The 19,539-nt window shown below is 44.6% G+C and overlaps 1 protein-coding gene across 1 annotated transcript; it reads right to left on the reverse strand.

Moving 5' to 3' along the window:
- Window positions 1–699: 699 nt before the first annotated feature.
- LOC100663363 (cytochrome c oxidase subunit 6A2, mitochondrial) lies at window positions 700–12,158 on the reverse strand. Its single transcript, XM_003418792.3, has 3 exons — window positions 12,051–12,158; window positions 11,709–11,845; window positions 700–11,597 (listed from the first exon to the last, which is right to left on the reverse strand). The coding sequence occupies exons 1-3, from the start codon at window positions 12,121–12,123 to the stop codon at window positions 11,514–11,516; spliced, it is 294 nt and encodes a 97-aa protein (XP_003418840.1). The 5' UTR covers window positions 12,124–12,158; the 3' UTR covers window positions 700–11,513.
- Window positions 12,159–19,539: the final 7,381 nt, after the last annotated feature.

Genomic DNA, 19,539 nt, shown 5'->3' on the forward strand with positions numbered 1-19,539 from the left:
GTGACTTCAGGCTCTACCCTCCAGATTGGCTCCTACTTCAGGGCCTCCCTCTGCTCCATGGATGTGGACAGAGATGGCAGGACCAACCTGGTCCTCATTGGGGCCCCTCATTAGTATGAGTGGACCTGGGGGTGTTTGTATGCCCCTTGTTCTGGGGGGTGAGTGACTGGGTGGGTCCCAGGTGTGGGGTGGAGGGGTTGGCCCACTTGGGGCCTGACACTGGTTTTGTTTAGCAGTGGGCCAAGTGGCAATGTCAGGCTGTTCTCCATGGGGAGCAGGGTCATCCTTGGAGATGCTTTGGGGCAGCATCAGGACTGGGCATCAGCCCCTCCCACAGCCAGGTGAAGCCCCCTATTTTCAACCTCTTCTAGTTCTACATTTTAGCCCCCTTCCTTGTGTCTCAGGTTCACCTAACAGCTGCCATTCCCCTCCTTCTTCGAGTGGTTTAGGTCCCTGAAATCTACCAGGTCCAACTAAGCACAAATCATCTCTCTTTTCTCCTTTGGTTCCAAACAGACTTTAGTTTGGAGGTCCTAAATTGGAAACCCTGGTGGCATAGTGGTTAAGTGCTACGGATGCTAACCAAGAGGTCGGCAGTTCAAATCCGCCAGGCACTCCTTAGAAACTCTATGGGGCAGTTCCGCTCTGTCCTATAGGGCCTCTATGAGTCGGAATCGACTTGACAGCAGTGGGTTTGGGTTTTTTTTTTTTTTTTGCTTTTAATGCTGAAGAGAGTGGGCTTTGGAATCAGACACAGGTCAAATTCCTTGACAAGGCCATCACTAAGCTGTGTCACCTTAGGCAAGTGACTAACTTAGCCTTTGTGAGCCTTAGTTTTCTTCTGTGAAACATGGAAATGATAAAACACCTCCACAGGCTTTTTGTAGAGAGCACAAGGAAGCAATAAGCACTCCATTCATCAAATATCTACAAATGAACATAAGAAATTATGAATAAATGAATCTATTATATTCCCATTGTTATGTTTTTATTTCATATTTAATCTGCACCATCATGATGGGTTGGACCAAAAGACATCCCTTCTGGGGTCCCTGATATTCTCACTCTGATTACTTCCCATTTGTATCCCATCTTCTTTCCTTTCCAGTTTCTTCATTCCAATCCCTTTCATTGCAGTCTCCTTTCTAAATCTTCCTCCTCGAACCTTTCCAATCACTCTCCCTCAACTTCTACTGCTCCTTTCCCTCTCTGACCAGCAGATCACAGGTTCCCATCTCCCTCCCAAGCTCAAGTATTTTGGGCAGTTGCTGAGTAGGGGTCAGAACCTGAACCCGGATGGACTGGCAGACTTGGCCATGGGGGCCCAGGGACACATGCTACTGCTCAGGTAACAATTCCCCCCACACCTCACCCTTGCCCACTGTGGGTCTGAATTCACCAGTGCTGCCCCCACCCCTCCAGATACTTTTCCTCCCAGAGGCCACTGCCCTGTCTTCAGCCCCTGCTTGCACACTTCAAGAGTCAGCCCGTGCTGAAAGTTGGGGTAGCGCTGCATACCAGTGCTGGGGAGAGGTGCCCACTACCCTGGAAGCAGGGATGCCACAGTCTGCCGCACTATCTACAAAAGCTCACTTGGCCAGCTAGGAGAGGTCCAAGTTGACCCAGTTCCCCATCACACTAAAGGCCCCCAGCCCTGTCTGCAGGGCAGATGGGCCCCAGTAATCCAAATCTCACCTCCACATCCACTCAGGTGCCCGTGTCAGAAACCTGGGTCCCTTCTCTCCCCCCCTTTCACCACCCATACCTGTTAATTCTATCTCCAGGAGAGATCCGGATTCTGTGCACTTTTCTCTAGCAGTCCCAGCCACCTTTAGACCACCACTTCTCTTTCCTACCTAGACCAAAGTAACAAAAATTTGAGCTGGCTCCCCACGTCAATTCTTGCCTCCACAATCCATCCACCACAGAGGAACTAGAGTTCCTCGAAAATGCTGATTCCCTCACTGTTAGAGAACTAGCATTTTAGAGGAACTCTGGTTGTTCCTCCTTGCATTTATAAAGACCAAAATCCTCCCCTACAATGTCCTCTCTTATTTGGCCCCAATATGCCACTCCAGCCTCACCGTAACCCACCACCTCTTACTCAATACACTCCAACCATGCTGATATTTCTATTTTTTAAATGTGCCAGCCTCCTTCTCCCTTGTCTTCCCTTTTCTTTTATATTCTATACCCCCTCACTCCTTGCCAATGTCTAGCACAGTGCTGGGTTCTGAGTAGGTGCTCAGTAATACTCAGTGTTGATGAGTGCTTCTGACGAAGGGGTTGAAGAAAGATTAAGACACGGGATGGGATGAGAATACACTATTTTGCTGCAGTTCCCCTTTGAGAAGAACTGTGGACAATATCACCTCTATGAAGTAGATCTGAGCGTCAGCCTTAGCTTCTCAGGGTAAGCTCTCTCTCCTTTTATGTCCTGACACTCAAGCTTCTGGGTCTCCCATCCTTATATGATAAGTGCTCATGCTGGCCTTTGGGTCTCCTTCTAACAAAGAAATGGTTTTGATTGAAATGCTATTAGCCCTTAGCTTATGAGTTCCCACAATCCACCCGGACCCAATTCCAATCTGTTTCCAATGGAGTTACACTCCCGTTCTTGTCCTTCCCCTTTCAGCCTACAGACTCTAATGGTGGGGAGCTCCCTGGAGCTCAATGTGGAATGGGGTGAGGATTCCTATGGAACCATGATCAACTTTTACTACCCACCAGGGCTGTCCTATCAGCAGGTGCTAGAGACCCAGGTAAACACCTCCCTTAGGTTCTAGCTGGCTGAGCCCTCTCCCCTATCCTGCGCCATTGTAGTTCCTTTTAATTCTTCTTCAATGACTCTCTCTCTGTATGTCTATATATATAAGCATAAAACATATATACAGTTCAATGAGTTATGTGCAATTAGAATCCAACTTAAAAAAAATAAATAAAACACTGCCAGCACCCCCAGAAACCCTCTCACCGTGAGTCCTGTTCGTAAAGGTAACCACTATTTTGACTTTTTGATAATCATTTCCTTATGTTTCATTATAGTTTTACCACCTATGAATGCATCACTAAATAATAATGTTCAGTTTTCCCAAGAACTTTATATAAATGGAAATGTTATATGTATTCTTTTGCATTTTGCCTCTTTCCTTCAATATTTTCTTTGTTAGATTCATCCATATTGTTGCATGTCTCCAAAATCCATGTACAAATTTTCATTGTTGTATACAGTTCCTTTGTATGACTGTATTACAATTTATTTATATATTCCATAATTGATGGCCATTTGAATTGTTTCCTAATTTTGACCATGACCATTTTTTAAAAATGTATTTATTTTGCTGTTGTTGTTGAGAATATACAGAGCAAAACATACACCAATTCAAGTTTCTACATGTACCATTTTGTGACATAGATTACATGCTTTGAGTTGTATAACCATTTTCACCCTCCTTTTCTGAGTTGTTCCTTCCACGTTAACATAAAGTCACTGCCTCCTAAGGTTCTTATCTAATCTTTCAAGTTGCTCTTGTCACTTTGATCCCACATGGATAGTTCTTAAAAGAGTGTAATGCTTAAGGAGGCCATTTTTTACTAGTTAAGCTAAACTACCATTTGATTTTAAGACTACTTCAGGGGATATTTTGGTTTAAGATTTAAAAATGATCTCAGGGCAATAGTTTCAGGGATTCCTCCAATCTTCACGGCTCCAGGAAGTCTGGAGTCCAGGAGAATTTGAAATTGTGTTTTGCATATTCCCCCCTTTTGATCAGGATTCTTTACAGAATCTTTGATCAAAATGTTCAATAATGGTAGCCATGCACCATCCAGTTCCTTTGGTTTCATGGTAAAAAAGGCAGTTGTTCATGGAGGCAATTAGCCACACATTCCATAACTTCCTCCTATTCTTGACTCTCCTTCTTCCTCTGTTGCTCCAGGAATGGAGACCAATTGTTATGCCTTGGTTGGCCACTTGCAAGCTTTTAAGACCCCAGACACTACGCAACAAACTAGAAGGTAGAACAAAAGCATTAAACATATTATTAGACCAATTAACTGGGATGTCCCATGAAATCGTGACCCTGAACCTCCAAACCAAGAAACCAAATCCCATGAGGCTTTTGATTGTACATAAGCAGCCTCCATAGCTACTCTCTCTCTCTTTTTTGGTCATTGTTGTAAACATATCTATCACACAACTTTTACCAATTCAACTTGTTACAGATGTACAACTTACTGACAGCAATTACAATAATCAGCTGTGCAACCCTACCCTTAATACAATTTTTCAACTTCTCTTTTCCTCCTCCCTTCTGCCCCTGGTAATCACTAATAAACTTTGTTCTCTACACATTTGTCATTTCTTGTCTTTTTATATAAGTGAGGTCATACAATATTTGTCCTTTTATGGTTGACTTATTTTACTTAGCATAATGTCTTCAAGCTCCATCCATATTGTAGCATGTATCAAGACTTCGTTTCTTCTACTGGCTGAATATAGTGTCTTTTAATAAAAAGAATGTCTTAATTTTATTGTGGTTGATTTATCAATCTTTTGTATTGAGTACTTTTTGAAATGTCTTTTTAAAAAAATAATTCCCTACCCTGAGGTCACGAAGATATTCCTCTATATTAGCTCCTAAAAGCTTTGTAGTTTCGCTTTTTCACATTTAAGTCTTTAATCCTCTTGGGATTTAGTGTATGGAGGTAGAGATACAATATATTCTTCTTTTTTTTTTTAGTATGGGCCAATTTTTCCAGCATCATTTATTAAAAAGTCTGTCATTTCCCTAATGTTTTGCAATGTCACCATTGTTATAGCAAGTCCATATATGCATGTGGGTAACCTTTTTGAACTCATTCTCCTTCCCTAGAACCAACCTCATCAGTCCCCACTACACCTGGCATGTGAGGCAATGCCCCCTGGGAGCAAAAACCTGAGGAGCAGTAGCTGCAGCATCAACCACCCCATCTTCCAAAAGGGCATTGAGATCAGTACTTCCCTCCAAATCCTTGCCACTATTCTCCCATGCCTTGACTCATTCCCCTTTTCTCACTCCCCCATGACCTTCCCTATCCTCATCCCTTCTTCCTTCAGGGAATCTTCATAGTCACATTAGATGTCTCTCCCAAGGCCACCCTGGGAGAAAAGCTGCTTCAGATGGCCAATGCAAGCAGGTGGACCCCGGTCAGGCTGAGGGATAGTGTGTCTTTCCCCCTTCCTCCCACCAGTCTCACACTCCAGTTCAAGATGCTTCTCCTGGATTTCTTCCAATCAGGGTCCCCTCTCTTTCTCCAGTGAAAATAGTAAGCCTACAACCAACAAGACTACCTTCCAGCTGGAGCTCCCAGTGAAATATGCTGTTTATACAGTAAGCAGCAGGTGGCTAATCCCTGACCTCCCCTGGGACTTCTGACCTTCCTTCAAGACTGGTACCGATCTCTGCAGCCCAGCCTGCTCTTTTGAGGGTGGGTACTTAAACTGGCCCTTCTGATTTCTTGCATAGGAATGCTTGTGTGGGTGGTCAACCATATATTTATAGCACAATTCTTGATTCTTCTCTAGCGAGTCCCTCAGCACTGGCTAAGCAAGCCTGCCGTTAGGACACACACACCTTGACACCACTGTGCATCCCTCGTCTCCCTCCAAGATGCAGGCTTCCTTTAACGTGAAGCCAATCCTCTCCTTTGTGCTAAACATGAACATGCCTGAAGCAACGCTACTAGATTGAGACTGTGGCATTTCCGAGAGCACTGAAATGGAGCTCTTGCATCCAAGCAGGATGTGGTCTGTTGCCACATAGGGGAAAGGAAATGTTGGGTTTCTACAAAACTCAGAGTGGAGAAACCATTGGGAAGAGCCCAAGGCCTAGGTAGGCCACAGGAAGGCAAGTGTAGGGCTGCTGCTCTGGGTTCTGAAGGTGGGCTGAGAAGATGAACCATGCTGGAAGCAGGGTTAAGGACCCCCACCCACCAGACTGAGTGAAAAAACTCCAGAGGTTTAGAAAGTTGGCCAGAGCCTGCAATATTGCCATGGGACAGAGGCCACTGCTGTTGCTGTTGCTGCTGCCGATGTTGTGTGAATTCTTAAGTGAACCAGGGAGGGGGACTCAGGCAGTGTCATTGCCGTTCCATACCCCATGTGTGAGTTTCCTTTTCCATCCATGTAAAATGCTAGAATTTATAATGTGAACTTACATATATACTTACGATATAGCAGGTATTGTTTTAAGTACTTTACATGTATTCCTTGAGTTAGTCCTCCCAATAACTCTATGAGATAGTTATTTTTATCCCCGTTTTTATCCATACAGAAACCAAGAGGTTAAATAACTTGCCCCTGTAATCCAACTGCTGAATGGTAAAAACAGGAATCAAACCCAGATGGCGGGCTCTGGAGCCCACGCCCATGGAAATACACTACATGCCTCTCAGAGGATTGCGAATGCTGGGTGATTTACTCAGACTTGAAAAGAGGTTTAGAACTGAAGGATGAGAAAACTGAAGCAGAGAGGGAAAAGGTTGTGGTGAGGAGCAGAGAGGAAGGCTAGCATACTAAAGGAAAAAAAAAAGATAAGCTCTAACGTTTATGGAAGACTTACTCTGTGCTAGGTACTTCTGCAACCCTCATCACAACTCTAATAGGTAGTCACTATTAATAGCATCCTTATTTTAAAGAGGAAGAAACTATAGGGATCCAGAGAGGTCAAGTAACTTTCCTCAAGTTACTCAGGTAGGAAGTGGTAGACATGAGATCTGGACCCAAGCAGTCTGGCTCCAGAGCCTATGTTCTTAATTACCAAGATGATAGCTACATTTGTGGGAAAATTGCTGGGGTCTTGGAATATCTGTGTGGCTGGTCTGGCTTCTGCATGCTAGGTGGTATTAAAACACACAGCTCCCTCTGCTTGTCTGCTTGATTCCACTGACACGTTAGATGCTAAGCTCTGGGAGGGCAGGGATTATGGCTTATTAACTACTGAACTCCAGGACCAAGCACATAGCCTGGCATTTGGTAAATGTTTCCTGAATGAATGAAGGCATGGATGGATGGACGATACCCACCTGAAGCCTGGCACACTTATGTCCATGCCATGGGCTTGTGTTCATGTTCCATATTCCCTCACATTTACTTACCTGCCCCAGGACGGCCACATCCAACAGACAATATCTTCATTCCCCCTATGGAGGGCTCTCACTCCATTTTTGCCCCAGCCATCCTCCTGAGGGGTCCCCTTATGCTTATTTGCTCTGGCAGCATCCACTACAAGCATTACCTGAGGCCAACCACATACCTACTAGTGAAAGCTTTTTTCCACGGGAAAATGTTTAAGCATGGCGGGGGGTAATGTTTAAGTTGGACCTGTAAGTGAAATTTTCTAGAAGGGAGCTGGGTAAGGACATTCCAAACAGAAGAAAGAGTTTGAGCAAAGTCATGAAAGAGCCAGAGGTATCAAAGGAAGAGCTAATAGTTCTGAGTGATGGGGTCAAAGGACATCAAGAGGAGAGCAGCTGGAGTTGAGGCTGCAGAGGTATGTGGGGACTACTGTTATTTCCCTGGGTCATCTGCTGGGCCCAACAAAGCCCATAGCAGCAGGCTAGAGTACAACTGGGGATGGTCTCAGGGCAATTGATCACCAAGAAGCCCTCTCTCTCTCCAAGCAGGAAAGCTCTACCATGTACTTCAACTTTTCAACTTCTGATGAGAAGAGCAGGAAAGAGGTCAAGTGTGAATGTTACATGAGGGGCCGGGGAACCTCTATGTCTACCCTCCCATGGTGCTGATAAATCTGGAAGTTGGAGGGAAGGATAGAGATGAGCCAAGGGGTAGAATCAAGAAAGATGTGGGATTTGGTATGCTCCAGGGACCACAATAATGTTCTGTTTCAATTTGCTGCAGGTGAATAACCTGAGTCAGCAAGATTCGGTCTTCAGCATTAATTTCTGGGTTCCCATCCTGCTGGATGGTAGTGGCTGCGTGGGATGTGGCTGTGGTGGCCCCTTCACAGGTGTCAGAGAGGGAACATCCCCAATGTTCTGACTTCCTGACCAGGATTCCAAGGAACCCCATGTTGGTGATAAAGGCCCCAGATCCCACAGCAGAACCAGCTGAACATTTAGGAGATATAGGGAATTGTACTACTAGATTGAAGACTATATATACAACCTGTAATTTATCTATTCTTCACCCATAATCTGACTAACCTTATTTTCTCTTATAGTTCCTCGCCTCCTCAACTTCATTCTTCTTCTGTCCCCAGGACTGCTCCATTGCCATCTGCCTGAGATTCTGCTGTGACATTCCCTCCTTCAGCATCCAGGAGGAGCTTGACTTCATCCTGAAGGGTAACTGCATCTTTGCCTGGATCAGCCAGGTGTGTAGAGCCCAAGAGCAAAGCCTCTCTCCCCCAGATTCAGGTGGTACCTGATGTGTCTCTGCCTACCCTAGAGCCAGGCCATTTGTTAAACTCTGAGCCTTCTCTAAGGACAATTCCTCAGCTTTTCCCCTCTCTTTTGCAGATGCTACAGAAGAAGGTATTGGTTGTAAGTGTGGCTGAAATCACATTTGATGGATGTGTGTATTCTCAGCCTCCAGGACAGGAGGCATTTATTAGAGCCCAGCTATTGATTGTGTGGCACGTAGTGGCCAGCCCGGTGAAAGAGCTCCTGATGCTAAATCTATGATGTTGGGTGGGAGGTTTGTAGGCCTGGAGGGAAGAAAGATGAAGGTCCATGGGCAGGACAGTTGTCCCTAAGCCCACAAGTACTTCTGCATCTTAACCCTTGGAGCAGGGCCTGGGGGAGGAGGGAAAGGAACTACAGGTTGGGGAACCTTGGAGAAGTCTGGACAGCATGAGGCCTGATGTTTTCTGATGAGGTCTGTCATGGATTGAATGGTGTCCACAAAAAAAATCTGTCAACTTGGCAAGGTCATGATTCCCAGTATTGTGTGATTGTTTACCATTTTATCATCTGATGTGATTTTCCTATGTATTATAAATTCAATTTCTATGATGTTGATGACATGGGATTAACAGCAGGTATGTTAATGAGGCAGGACTCAATCTACAAGATTAGACTGTATCTTAAGCCAATCTGTTTCGAGATACAAAAGAGAGAAGCGAGCAGAGAGACAAGAGGACCTCATACCACCAAGAAACAAGAGCCAGGAGAATAGTGAGTCCTTTGGACCTGGGGTCCCTGCACTGAGAAGCTCCTAGACCAAGGGAAGACTGATGACAAGGGCCTTCCTCCAGAGCTGACAGAGAGAGAAAGCCTTCCCCTGGGGCCGATGCCCTGAATTTGGATTCGTAGCCTACTAGACTGTGAGAGAATAAATTTATCTTTGTTAAAACCATCCACTTGTGGTATTTCTGTTATAGCAGCACTAGGTAACCAAGACAAGGTCACTCCCAAATAAGATGGAGACAGTGCTGGAAGAGTATGGAGTCTACAATCCCATCCCCCTCATGGCCAGCTCTGTGGGAGGACTGCTGCTGCTGGCTCTCATCACAGCTACACTGGACAAGGTGAGTATTTTCATCCCACTCTTGACACCATCACCATCCAACCTGAGCCCTTCCACAGATAGGACAGGAAGAATCCAGACTCTGGAGTCAGGCAGGCCTGGGTGCACATTTTGGCTCTATCATTCAACTCACTGTTTAATGTTAAGCAGTTTGTTCAACCTGTCTGAGCCTGTTTTTAATTTTTGCAATGATGATACTTATATCACAGAGTGGCTAAAGTGAGGCAGAAATTAGGCCACAGTATGTACACAGGCCTGCCTGACTTCAAAGTCTATGCTTTTCTGCTACAGATGGTGTGTATCATCTGTCTAGTATGGTGCTTGGAACACACATTAGTTAATATGAGATAGCTGTTGTTCACATAAATAAATTTTCTGGCACACAAATACAAGTTAGCTTAGCTCCCTTCTCTTTTTCTCACTTAGCTTCTTCCTATTTCCAACTTTCTTCCCTTGCTCTTACCCAGTTTTTCTGATTTACTTCCCCTCATAGCTTGGCTTCTTCAAACGTCAATACAAAGAAATGGTGGACAACAAGGCTGAAGAGACTACCACATTCAGTGGAGAGGGTTTCAGCCCTGAGGCCCCAAATCTGTCTGTCTTAATAGCCCACTTTCCTGTTTATCTCTACCCCCATGGGCTGGTCTTGCCTCAGCTGACAAATCCACTTTCATGAGAATAACTTCTAGGCAGATCTGGAACGCCCTAATGGATCTATCAGGTGCTAGGCCATCTTCCCAATGAATTGGAAGACCTTTATATTTTCATATATCTGTCAAACTTTCTCAGGGATGACTATCTTTGTACAGAACCAGGCATAATGCCAGAGTGATTTTTCACATGTATAAAAATTGTTACATTAAATGAGAGCATTTATAACACATTTTCCTTGTATGAAAGAGCTCTAGTCAAGGTACTAGACTGCTGTTCTAGGAATAGGTCCAGGAACCTGCTTGTGGGTACTGTTGACTGAGGCCTGAGGTCATCTCATTTTTAATAGTGCTGTGACTAGTGTCGAGGAGGGGGCCACGGCTCTATATGTGTATGGGTTGTTGATGGGTTTCAGGCTCCTTGGCAATGGCAAGTGAGAAGACTGTCCTAGGAGGTGAATGAAAGGACCAGAGATTGTTTAAACCAATGTTCCCCTTGAATGGGGTCCCCAGAAGCCAAGAGGGTCGGCTTCCAGAAAGGACATCTGATGTCCCAAACTAATACAGAAGATCCATTTAATGTGGTCACAGAGAACAACCAAAATATTCCAAATCCAGAATTAGGTTATAGAGCCTCACAGATTGGACTGTAGATTGATCCTATGTTTGAAATTAGGGTTCTCTTGAAATAATCAGGATTCACAGATGCTCTCAGTTTGGGCAATTTGTGTCTGGCGAAAAGTGGTACTTCAAGGTCTACAGACTTGGGTCTGGTGGGGCCTCTGATGAGCTGCCTGAACTTAAACAAGTCATTTAATCACCGAGAATCTCGGTTTCCTCCTGCGAGGAATGAGAACAAAAATTATATCTTCCTCCCAGAGTTACTGTGAAGATTCAGTGTATGCCAAAGCCTTTTATGGTCTACAACTCTCATCATTAATAGGTAAAAGGAGAGGGGGCCAGGATCCCCAACCTGTTCATCCCTCCAAAAAACCAAAAACCTGCTGCCAAGTGGAGTCAATTCCGACCCATAGGGACCCTATAGGACAGAGTAGAGCTGCCCCACAGAGTTTCCAAGGAGCGGCTGGTGGATTCAAACTGCCGACCTTTTGGTTAGCAGCTTAGCTCTTAACCACTGTGCCCTCCTGCACCTTCCAAATCAGGGACACGGTGGGAAAAGCTACAGCCTCAGGACGCACGTGGAACGCAGACCACTCTGTGCGCATGAGCCAAATGCAACTCCTGCCAAAGCCTCCACGCACCCACCGCGCCACCCCACTCTCCCCACTGAGCCTGCCGACACGAAGCGTTTAGTCCTTTATTGCGCCAGGGCCTCAGGGAGTTTCGTAGCCGGTGGGAAGAGCGTTGACGCGGGGATTGTGGAAGAGAGTGTGGTTGCCGTCACCCCAGGAGTAGGGCTGTGGAAAGAGGGCCAGCAAGTTGTCAGGGCTGCTCCGGGGGTCCCCGCTGCTGTCCCCTCGCCCACCCGCTCGTTCCCGCCCCTGAGCCGAAGCCTCGGGCCCCGTTACCTTGGTGCGGATACGGAGGTGGTGGTAGGGGATGAACTCAGGGCGCGCGCGGTGGCCCGAGTGGAGCCAGGAGTTGATGGTGCAGATGGCCACGCTCGGGAGCGCCAGCATGAAGCTCAGGAGGCGCCAGGTTTTGGCTGGGCCCAGGGAAAGAGGAGTGTGAGATGAGTGAGAAGCGGGAAGGGCAAAAATGGGTGGCTGGGCCCGGGCTTTCGGGAGGTCTGAGGGGGAGGGGTTGGCTGCTGGGGGTGTTGCCGGTCCTGGAGGTTGGCGGGGGCTGCGGGGGTGGAGGTAGGTGGGCAACGTCAGGAAGTCACAGAGTCAGATCCCGGCCCCACTCACCTCCAGCTCCTCCGTGGTCTCCCTTGGCTGCAGTCGCTAAGCCCCGGCTCAAGGACCTCAGAGGCAGAGCCATTGCTGTGACAGAAGCTGAAAACGACAGCACTGTCCTTTCAGTCTCCTTCACTGGGGCTTAGGTTCCCCTCCCCTCATTTTGGGCCAATCACTTGTTGAGCCTGAAACACCAGTGGCTATTTTTAGGGGTTTTCTATATTTAAAAAGGGGCCGCCTGGCATGAAGTCCTCTCCAGACAACTGCTGTACTTTGGCTCTTATTTTGGCAAGGGGACCTTTAACACACAATATGTCATTCTTTTTTAAGGTTGCAGGAAATGATTTTGTTCAATACTCCTCTATTTCCAGTGCCTGGCACACAGTAGGCCTTTAATAAATATTTTTCTAGTGAATTGTCTTTTTGTGTCAGTTTTGTATCTGTAAAATTGTAATACTTCTTACCTTAAATGATTTTTGTGAATATAGGAAATGTAGTTCACTCTATGTCTCATGTTTTTGCAAAGATCAGAAGTCACTCCATTTTTAAAAGAGAAGCAACTAAGAATCTTAGGTAGCTCACAGTATCTGTGGTAAGGCCAGTTTTTTTCTGGCCTTACCACAGATACTGTGAGCTACTAAAAAAAAAAAAAAGGCCAGAGAGCCCTAGAATCTGCACAGCCAGAAACAAACCATTCTGTGGGCCAGCTGCAGGGAGACACCAGCACAGTTTACACTGCTGGACACTGGATGCCCAAAATGGCATCATTGCTGCCCTGGAAACCCAGATTCTTTCACCCCATCCTCTCATAAAAATGGATTCTTCATAAAGCTTGTATCCTCAAGTTACTCTCTTCTGAATCGAAGAATCACATAGGTGCGCCAATTAGTCAACACATCCTACTGGCAAGAAAGGCTGGGAAATGAGTTCTGGCTACTGCCTTTTTGTTGTTGTTGCCATTGTCATTGAGTATATTCCGATTCATACCAACCCTACAGGACAGAGTAGAACTGCCCCATAGGCTTTCCAAGAGAAAAAAAAAAAACAATGCCCTCAAGTCGATTCCGACTCATAGTGACCGTATAAGGACAGAGTAGAACTGCCCCATAGAGTTTCCAAGGAGCGCCTGGTGGATTCGAACTGCTGTCCTGTTGGTTAACAGCTGTAGCACTTAACCACTATGCTACTAGGGTTTCCGGCTACCGCCTTAAGGAGGCAAAAATTCTGTTGGGGGGAAAGCCCTCAAATATGGAAAGAGTATTCAAAAGATGTTGGGCAGCCACAAATCTGACAAGTGTCTACTGCAAAGTATGTTATTTTAATCTGAAAAATCTGATTACTTGGAGGAAAAAGAAGAAAGCCTATTCATGCCCATATAAAGCCTGTATAAAAGCAGGTCAGTGGTAATTTCTCAAAAAACCAGAACTACCTTATGACTCAGCAATTCCACTCCTAGGCATATACCCAAACGACTTGAAAGCAGAGACTCAAACAGAGACTTGTACACTGATGTTCATGGCAGTACAACTCACAATAGCCAAAAGGTGGAAACAACCTAAATGCCCATTAATAGATGACTGGATAAACAAACTGTGGTACATACGTATAATGGAATACTACTCACGCAGTAGAAGAAACGTCTTGATACATGCTACAACATGGATGGAGCTGGAAGACATTATGCTGAGTGAAATCAGTTAATCACGAAAGGACAAATATTGTTATGACCTCACTTATATAAAAAGACAAGAAAAGGCAATGTATGGAGACCAAAGTTTATTAGTGGTTACCAAGGCGTGGGAGGTAGGGGGAAAGGAGGGGAGAGTTAACAGTGCTGGAAAAATTGCATTAAGGGTAGGGTTGCACAGCTGATCATTGTAATTGCTGTCAATAAGTTGTACACCTGTGAAAAGCTGAACTGGCAAAAAAAAAAAAAAAAAAAGGTCAGTGGAGAGCTGCAAGACAGGGCAGGGGTGATGTCTGCCTTGGTCACTGTTTTATCCTCAGCACCCAGCACAGAACCTGGCATGACCTAGGTGTTCAAAAAATATGTATTTAGTGAATGTTTGCATAACTTGACCCTAGGAATGCAAATAAATTTCCATTTAGTCAGAACAGAACAGACTCCCTTTAAACCAGCCCAAGCCAGATTTGGCCCAGCCCCACAAGTGCAGAAAGGCCAGCTGTGACCATCAGTTGGCCTCAACTTAGGATGCAGCAACAGGTCAACAAATCAGAAAGAAAATCATCACTCGGACCCCATTCCAAAGCGAGAGGTCCAACAAGAACCACGTCACCTCCTGTTTTCCTGGCTGCCGTAATTCCTGCAATGTCTTCCCTACCCATTCCTTCTAGATTTTTTCCTCCCCAGTGCACCTGTACAGCTACCATTTTGCTACCCAAATCACATATAAACCCTGCTTCTCCATAGCTCAGGAAGTCAGATCTGAAGAGCTTCCTCCTGGCTCCTTGGTCTGCACATTACCATAAAGTTACTTTCTCTTTCTCAAAAGCCGGTGCCCAGATTATTGGAAAGTCTGAACGCACTGGACAGAACCCATATTCTAGGATTCAGCAACATTTGAACCATGTTACTTTGGTTAACCTACAGAAATACCTTTTTAGCACCACAATCCAACTGGATGCCCCAAGATCTGATCAAAGGCTGATGTGGTCATATGTACATAACCTGAATTTAATATATAAGAGAAAAGGAGCAAGGTAGATTTTTAAGAAGGGTCTCCATACCTGCTTACACTTCCTTAGTGTTTTTTTTTTTTTTTTGATAACCTGTAGGACAGTCAAATGTTACATAGCATTGCTAAATCATTCTTGAGCCCTCACTGAGTTATAATGAAATTCTTTCTACGTTGCTTTTTCCCAGTAGGACTTGGGAATAGCAGCCAAGAAGATGGTGACCGCTGCCATCGCGTCAACTCCAGCTCATAGTGACCCTATAGGACAGAGTAGAACTGGCCCATAGGGTTTCCAAGGAGCAGCTGGTGGATTGGAACTGCTGACCTTTTGGTTAGCAGTCCAACACTTAATCACTGTGCCCTCCATATACAGTTTCCTCAAAACTGCTCCCCACTTATGACTATAGCTTATGAAGAAAATAGAAATCCATTTCTGGGGTATTTTTACTTGAAAAAGGTTATAGGCTCCTTCCCTCCTTTAAATAACCCCTGAGTTTTGCTGGGTCACTGTCAAACAATCCCCTCAGCTTGGAAGCTCCCTCCTGAGCTGAGCTTTTCTCCGCCGCCGGGATTTGAATGCTTTGAGGTTGCTACCATCCTCTGCTGATACCGCCCTCATGTGGTGCACTTATCCAAGTACTCAAAGACTTCTACTGAGGCAGCCTTTTCTAGGCTGATCATGGTTTTGTCTTACTGCCTCTATGTTGAGCTGGGCAGAACCGGCTCCTGCAGACTTTGTACCCACCACTGTTGCACAAGTTACCTCTCACACAATTACTTGGGCCATGGCCAAAGCCTCCAGTTTTTACAGGTTTAGCTTCGTCTTCACTTTAGGCAGAGGGAAGAACAAACTTACCAGTTGTTAAGTAAATCCCAGAGGGCTGCATCTTAGCCCTTTTTCCGACATACCTCGGCTGTTGGTGGTGAAGGAAGTGGGGCAAAGACTCAGCGTCAGTTTCTCCTGTGCCTCTTTTCAGGGACGCTACATGCTATGAACCTATTTCCCAAAGCAAAGACCAGTCATAACGTGTGGTCTATTAAGTATGAATTTTGCTTATGAGAGCCCTAGGACAGAATATTTGAAATCAGAACCGTCCCAGAAAGACAATGGCACGGGTTACCTAGGATGAATGGCAAAAGGAGCTGGAGATAAAACAGAATCGGGGAGGACCCCACCAATGAGCTAATGGCAATAGGATGAATAGGGTCTAAAGAGGGATGACGAGTTTCCTCTGCCCTTGGAAGGGGCTGGAAACATTCTAATGGACGTCTACTGTTTTGTGTGATCTGCCCAATATATCTGGTTGCTATGAGTTTTTTTTTTTTTTATGAGTAGAAATCCACTTGACCGCAACGGGTTTGGTTTATGAGTAAGAAGCAACCTGACCGCAATGAGGTTTTTTTTTGTTTGTTTTTTTGGCGGGGGTGGGGCAATATAGTCACGCCATCTTCTGATAATAACACCCTGGGTTTTCTTTGTGAGCTCAATTCTCTCATTTTAAGTTCACAGTTTAGGTGGGGTTGACTCTGACTCCCACCTGCTCTTCAAAAGGGGGGGGGTCACATGGTCCAGATCTAACCAATCAGAGGGTTCCATTTTCCTGGCCATTGTGATTGGTTTAGGGAGGGAAAAGAGCCCGTGAGTCTCAATTTTGGGACTTCTTTCTTGAACTATTGAGACACGATAGTACTCCAACTGGACCTGGAGCTGCTGGAGCCTCAGGCTGGAGCCATGGATGGAAGCCAATATCGAAGCTGTTTTTCAGAGCAGACTTGAAAGATGGGGAGAGGTCTAACCTTGTCAATGTTCTTTGAACCCCTGGATCAAGATGTGCCAGAATTGAAAAAGATCTGTACCCTTAGATTTTTCAGTTACTGAAACAACAGATCCCCCATTTGTAAAATCCAGTTTAAGATGGGTTTTAAAGTCTTAATTAATTGTTAAACATTTTTGTGAAATTAGAATCTACAACATAAACTTTTCCCCGCAGATTTCCGATTTCTCTTTTCCTGTACTGTGATCGAAGATCCCTGGGTGGCGCTAACAGTTTGTACTCGACTACTAACAAGAAGGTTGGCAGTTCAAACCCACCCAGCTGCGCGGCAGGAGAAAGGCCTGGAGATCTGCTTTCATAAAGATTCCATCCAAGAAAACCCTATGGAGTTCAGTTCTACTCTGTAACACGTGGGATCCAATGAGTCAAAACTGACTGGGGAGCAATGGGTTTTGGTTTTGGTTTCTTTTGGTACAGTGATCCATGTTATTGATGCTTTTCCCCTTAATTTAAGATTGGATTTATATCTTCTATAGATACGATAGATATAACTGCCTTTTATAAAAATTCTGGAATATGTATGATTTTAATTAATTAAACTTAACAAGTCCTACTTAAATGAAGGGATTTAATATTTGTTAAAATGAAGTTAAAAAACAAAACAAAAGCCGTTGCGGTCAAGTCAATTCCAACTCACAGGAACCCTATAGGATGAAGTAGAACTCCCCCTAGGGTTTCCGAGGAGCGGCTGGTGGGTTCAAACTGCTGACCTTTTGGTTAGCAGCTGTAGCTCCTAACTAAAGATGTCAATATATTACACATTGGGGATACAGCCCAAGTTGCTAAAGGTTTAACTGACTCTTTGTGCTTTTCTTTTCTCCCTCCATTTCATAATACTGGTACACATCAAAATAAATCTATAAATTGTGACCTAAGTCTATTTTATTCCTAGGAAGAGACCCTTAAAACAAGTTGATAAGTGTCTGAATCTGGATATAGGAGTACCAGAATCTTCTGTATGTGAGCTCAACCGTTATTGTAATCTTCACAACTTTAATGCCATTGGTTGTTAATAATTGTCCACCTACAATTCCTGCCAGAATCATCTCGACTTACGCGTCATCAGGTCTCTCTTTGATGAACCTCTCAAGAAAAAATAATTTTAAAGAAAAGTTTTGTTAGTCTTTATGTATATTGAAGAATGTTGTCTTTAACTTGCTTCTTTTTGACAATCTCCACAATGGTAAAATCACCAAATTAAATTTACTTAATGGATGGTGGCTGTTTGGAGCGTAGCAAGAAGTTGAAAGGTTTGCACTTCATTTCCATTTCTGGTTGTGTTTTAAGTTTCTTAAAATTATTTGATTACTGTTACAATGTTTGGAAACCCTGGTGGCGTGGTGGTTAAGTGCTACGGCTGCTAACCAAAAAAGTCAGCAGTTCGAATCCACCAGCTGTGCCTTGGAAACCCTCTGGGGCAGTTCCGCTCTGTCCTATAGGGTCTCTATGAGTTGGAATTGACTTGACAGCAACGGGTTTGATTTTTTTTTTTATCTTGGAAGGTGTTATAATATTTATGAACAGTGTCAAATGCATCGTCCATATCTACAATTATTCTTTGAATGTATATAACCTGATTAGCTCCGTCTTTCTTTTGTGTGATGGTGCATACAAAAAAAAAAGTTTTTTTTTTTAAAAAGGTGCATAGAGTTACTTAAATGTTTATGATGTTTTATATAGCTGTAGATTTTCTCAACATGTAAATAATGTGTACAGCAAGTTTTTATGTTTAAGGAATCAAATTTTTGAATTTTATTATTGAAAGTTGAAACCTCACACATATGTAGTGCAATAAATTACTTTACGTGGCCCTTCTAGCCATGGTCTTTGTGAGTCACACACAATGATTGGGTGGGACTATGCAAATAATATATATGGAACCTGTGAGGGTTGGGGTTGTGCTTCAACATAGCTAGGCCATGATTGCCAGTATTGTGTGGTTGTCCTCCATTTTATGTGTTATGGATCCTGACTTCTACATGTCGATGAGCAGAATTGGTGTGGGATGTGCCTTGGGTCAAAGCCTTGCAAGAAGGTGTGACACTCAGGTCCCACCCCTAATCAAGTTGCACCCTTCCCTGGGGTGTGGTCTGCATCTAAGGTATATGGATACCCTGGCAGGGGTCTCTTTCTCTGCATCTGGATCCCACATCTGGTTCGTGATTGTCTAACCTCCAGTTCTTTGGACTTGAACCAGAGGCCTACTGTCTCACCTGCTGATTCTGGGATTTGCCAGCCTCCATAGCCCCGTGGGCTGGTGGCCCATCATCTGACCTGATTTGCCAGCTTCTGCAGCCTTGTGAGTCAGCAGCTTGTGGTCTGAACTGTCAGACCATAGTTGGGGTTCATCAGCCCCTGCAGCCACGTGGGTTGGGAGATGCCGACATTAACCCACGGATTTGGGACTTTCCAGCCTCCACAACAGCGTGAGCCATTTCCTTGATACAGTTCATGAGTTCTGTGAGATGTTGCGGCAAATTAGGGAACCTAAAGACTGGAGGGAGAGTACTGAGGAGCGGAGGAGCAGTTGATGTTAGAGATGATGGAGTGGTACTGTGGCTTGCAAAAGTTGGGCATTTGGGACAACTTTAACCTCCCTATCATAGGAACCAGCTTTGTGTTGATGCTTGTAAAAGAAATTATTCATTTAACATGCAAACAAAAGCCAGTTAAAGAACATTATCTTTTTTTAAAAGCCAGTTTGAGATAGGTTCTCTATCATTTCAACTCAATGAGCCTTGAGATACATCCTATATTCATTCTCCTTTCCCTATCATTTTCGTCCTTCCATACTGTCCCCATCGCTTTTTGTGAATTTTGGAAATATGAACTGGGGTCTTGGGAAGACTCAATAGCTACCATTTTAAACTTCACAAAGTAAAAAGAAGTATAAAAATTAATGGATGGAAATAGAAGTCAGAACAGTGTTTACCTCTGGGGCTGTACAATATTGACTAGAAAAGGGTCTGA

The sequence above is a fragment of the Loxodonta africana genome, chromosome 12 (assembly GCF_030014295.1).
Source record: "Loxodonta africana isolate mLoxAfr1 chromosome 12, mLoxAfr1.hap2, whole genome shotgun sequence".
Taxonomy (NCBI): domain Eukaryota; kingdom Metazoa; phylum Chordata; class Mammalia; order Proboscidea; family Elephantidae; genus Loxodonta; species Loxodonta africana.

Excerpts from the sequence above, each read along its gene's own strand:
- LOC100663363 (XM_003418792.3), bottom strand. The coding sequence starts at position 12,123 with ATGGCTCTGCCTCTGAGGTCCTTGAGCCGGGGCTTAGCGACTGCAGCC. Across the intron at positions 11,846-12,050 it reads AGACCACGGAGGAGCTGGAG|CCAAAACCTGGCGCCTCCTG; the intron begins GTGAGTGGGGCC and ends CCCTGGGCCCAG. Across the intron at positions 11,598-11,708 it reads ACCTCCGTATCCGCACCAAG|CCCTACTCCTGGGGTGACGG; the intron begins GTAACGGGGCCC and ends CTCTTTCCACAG.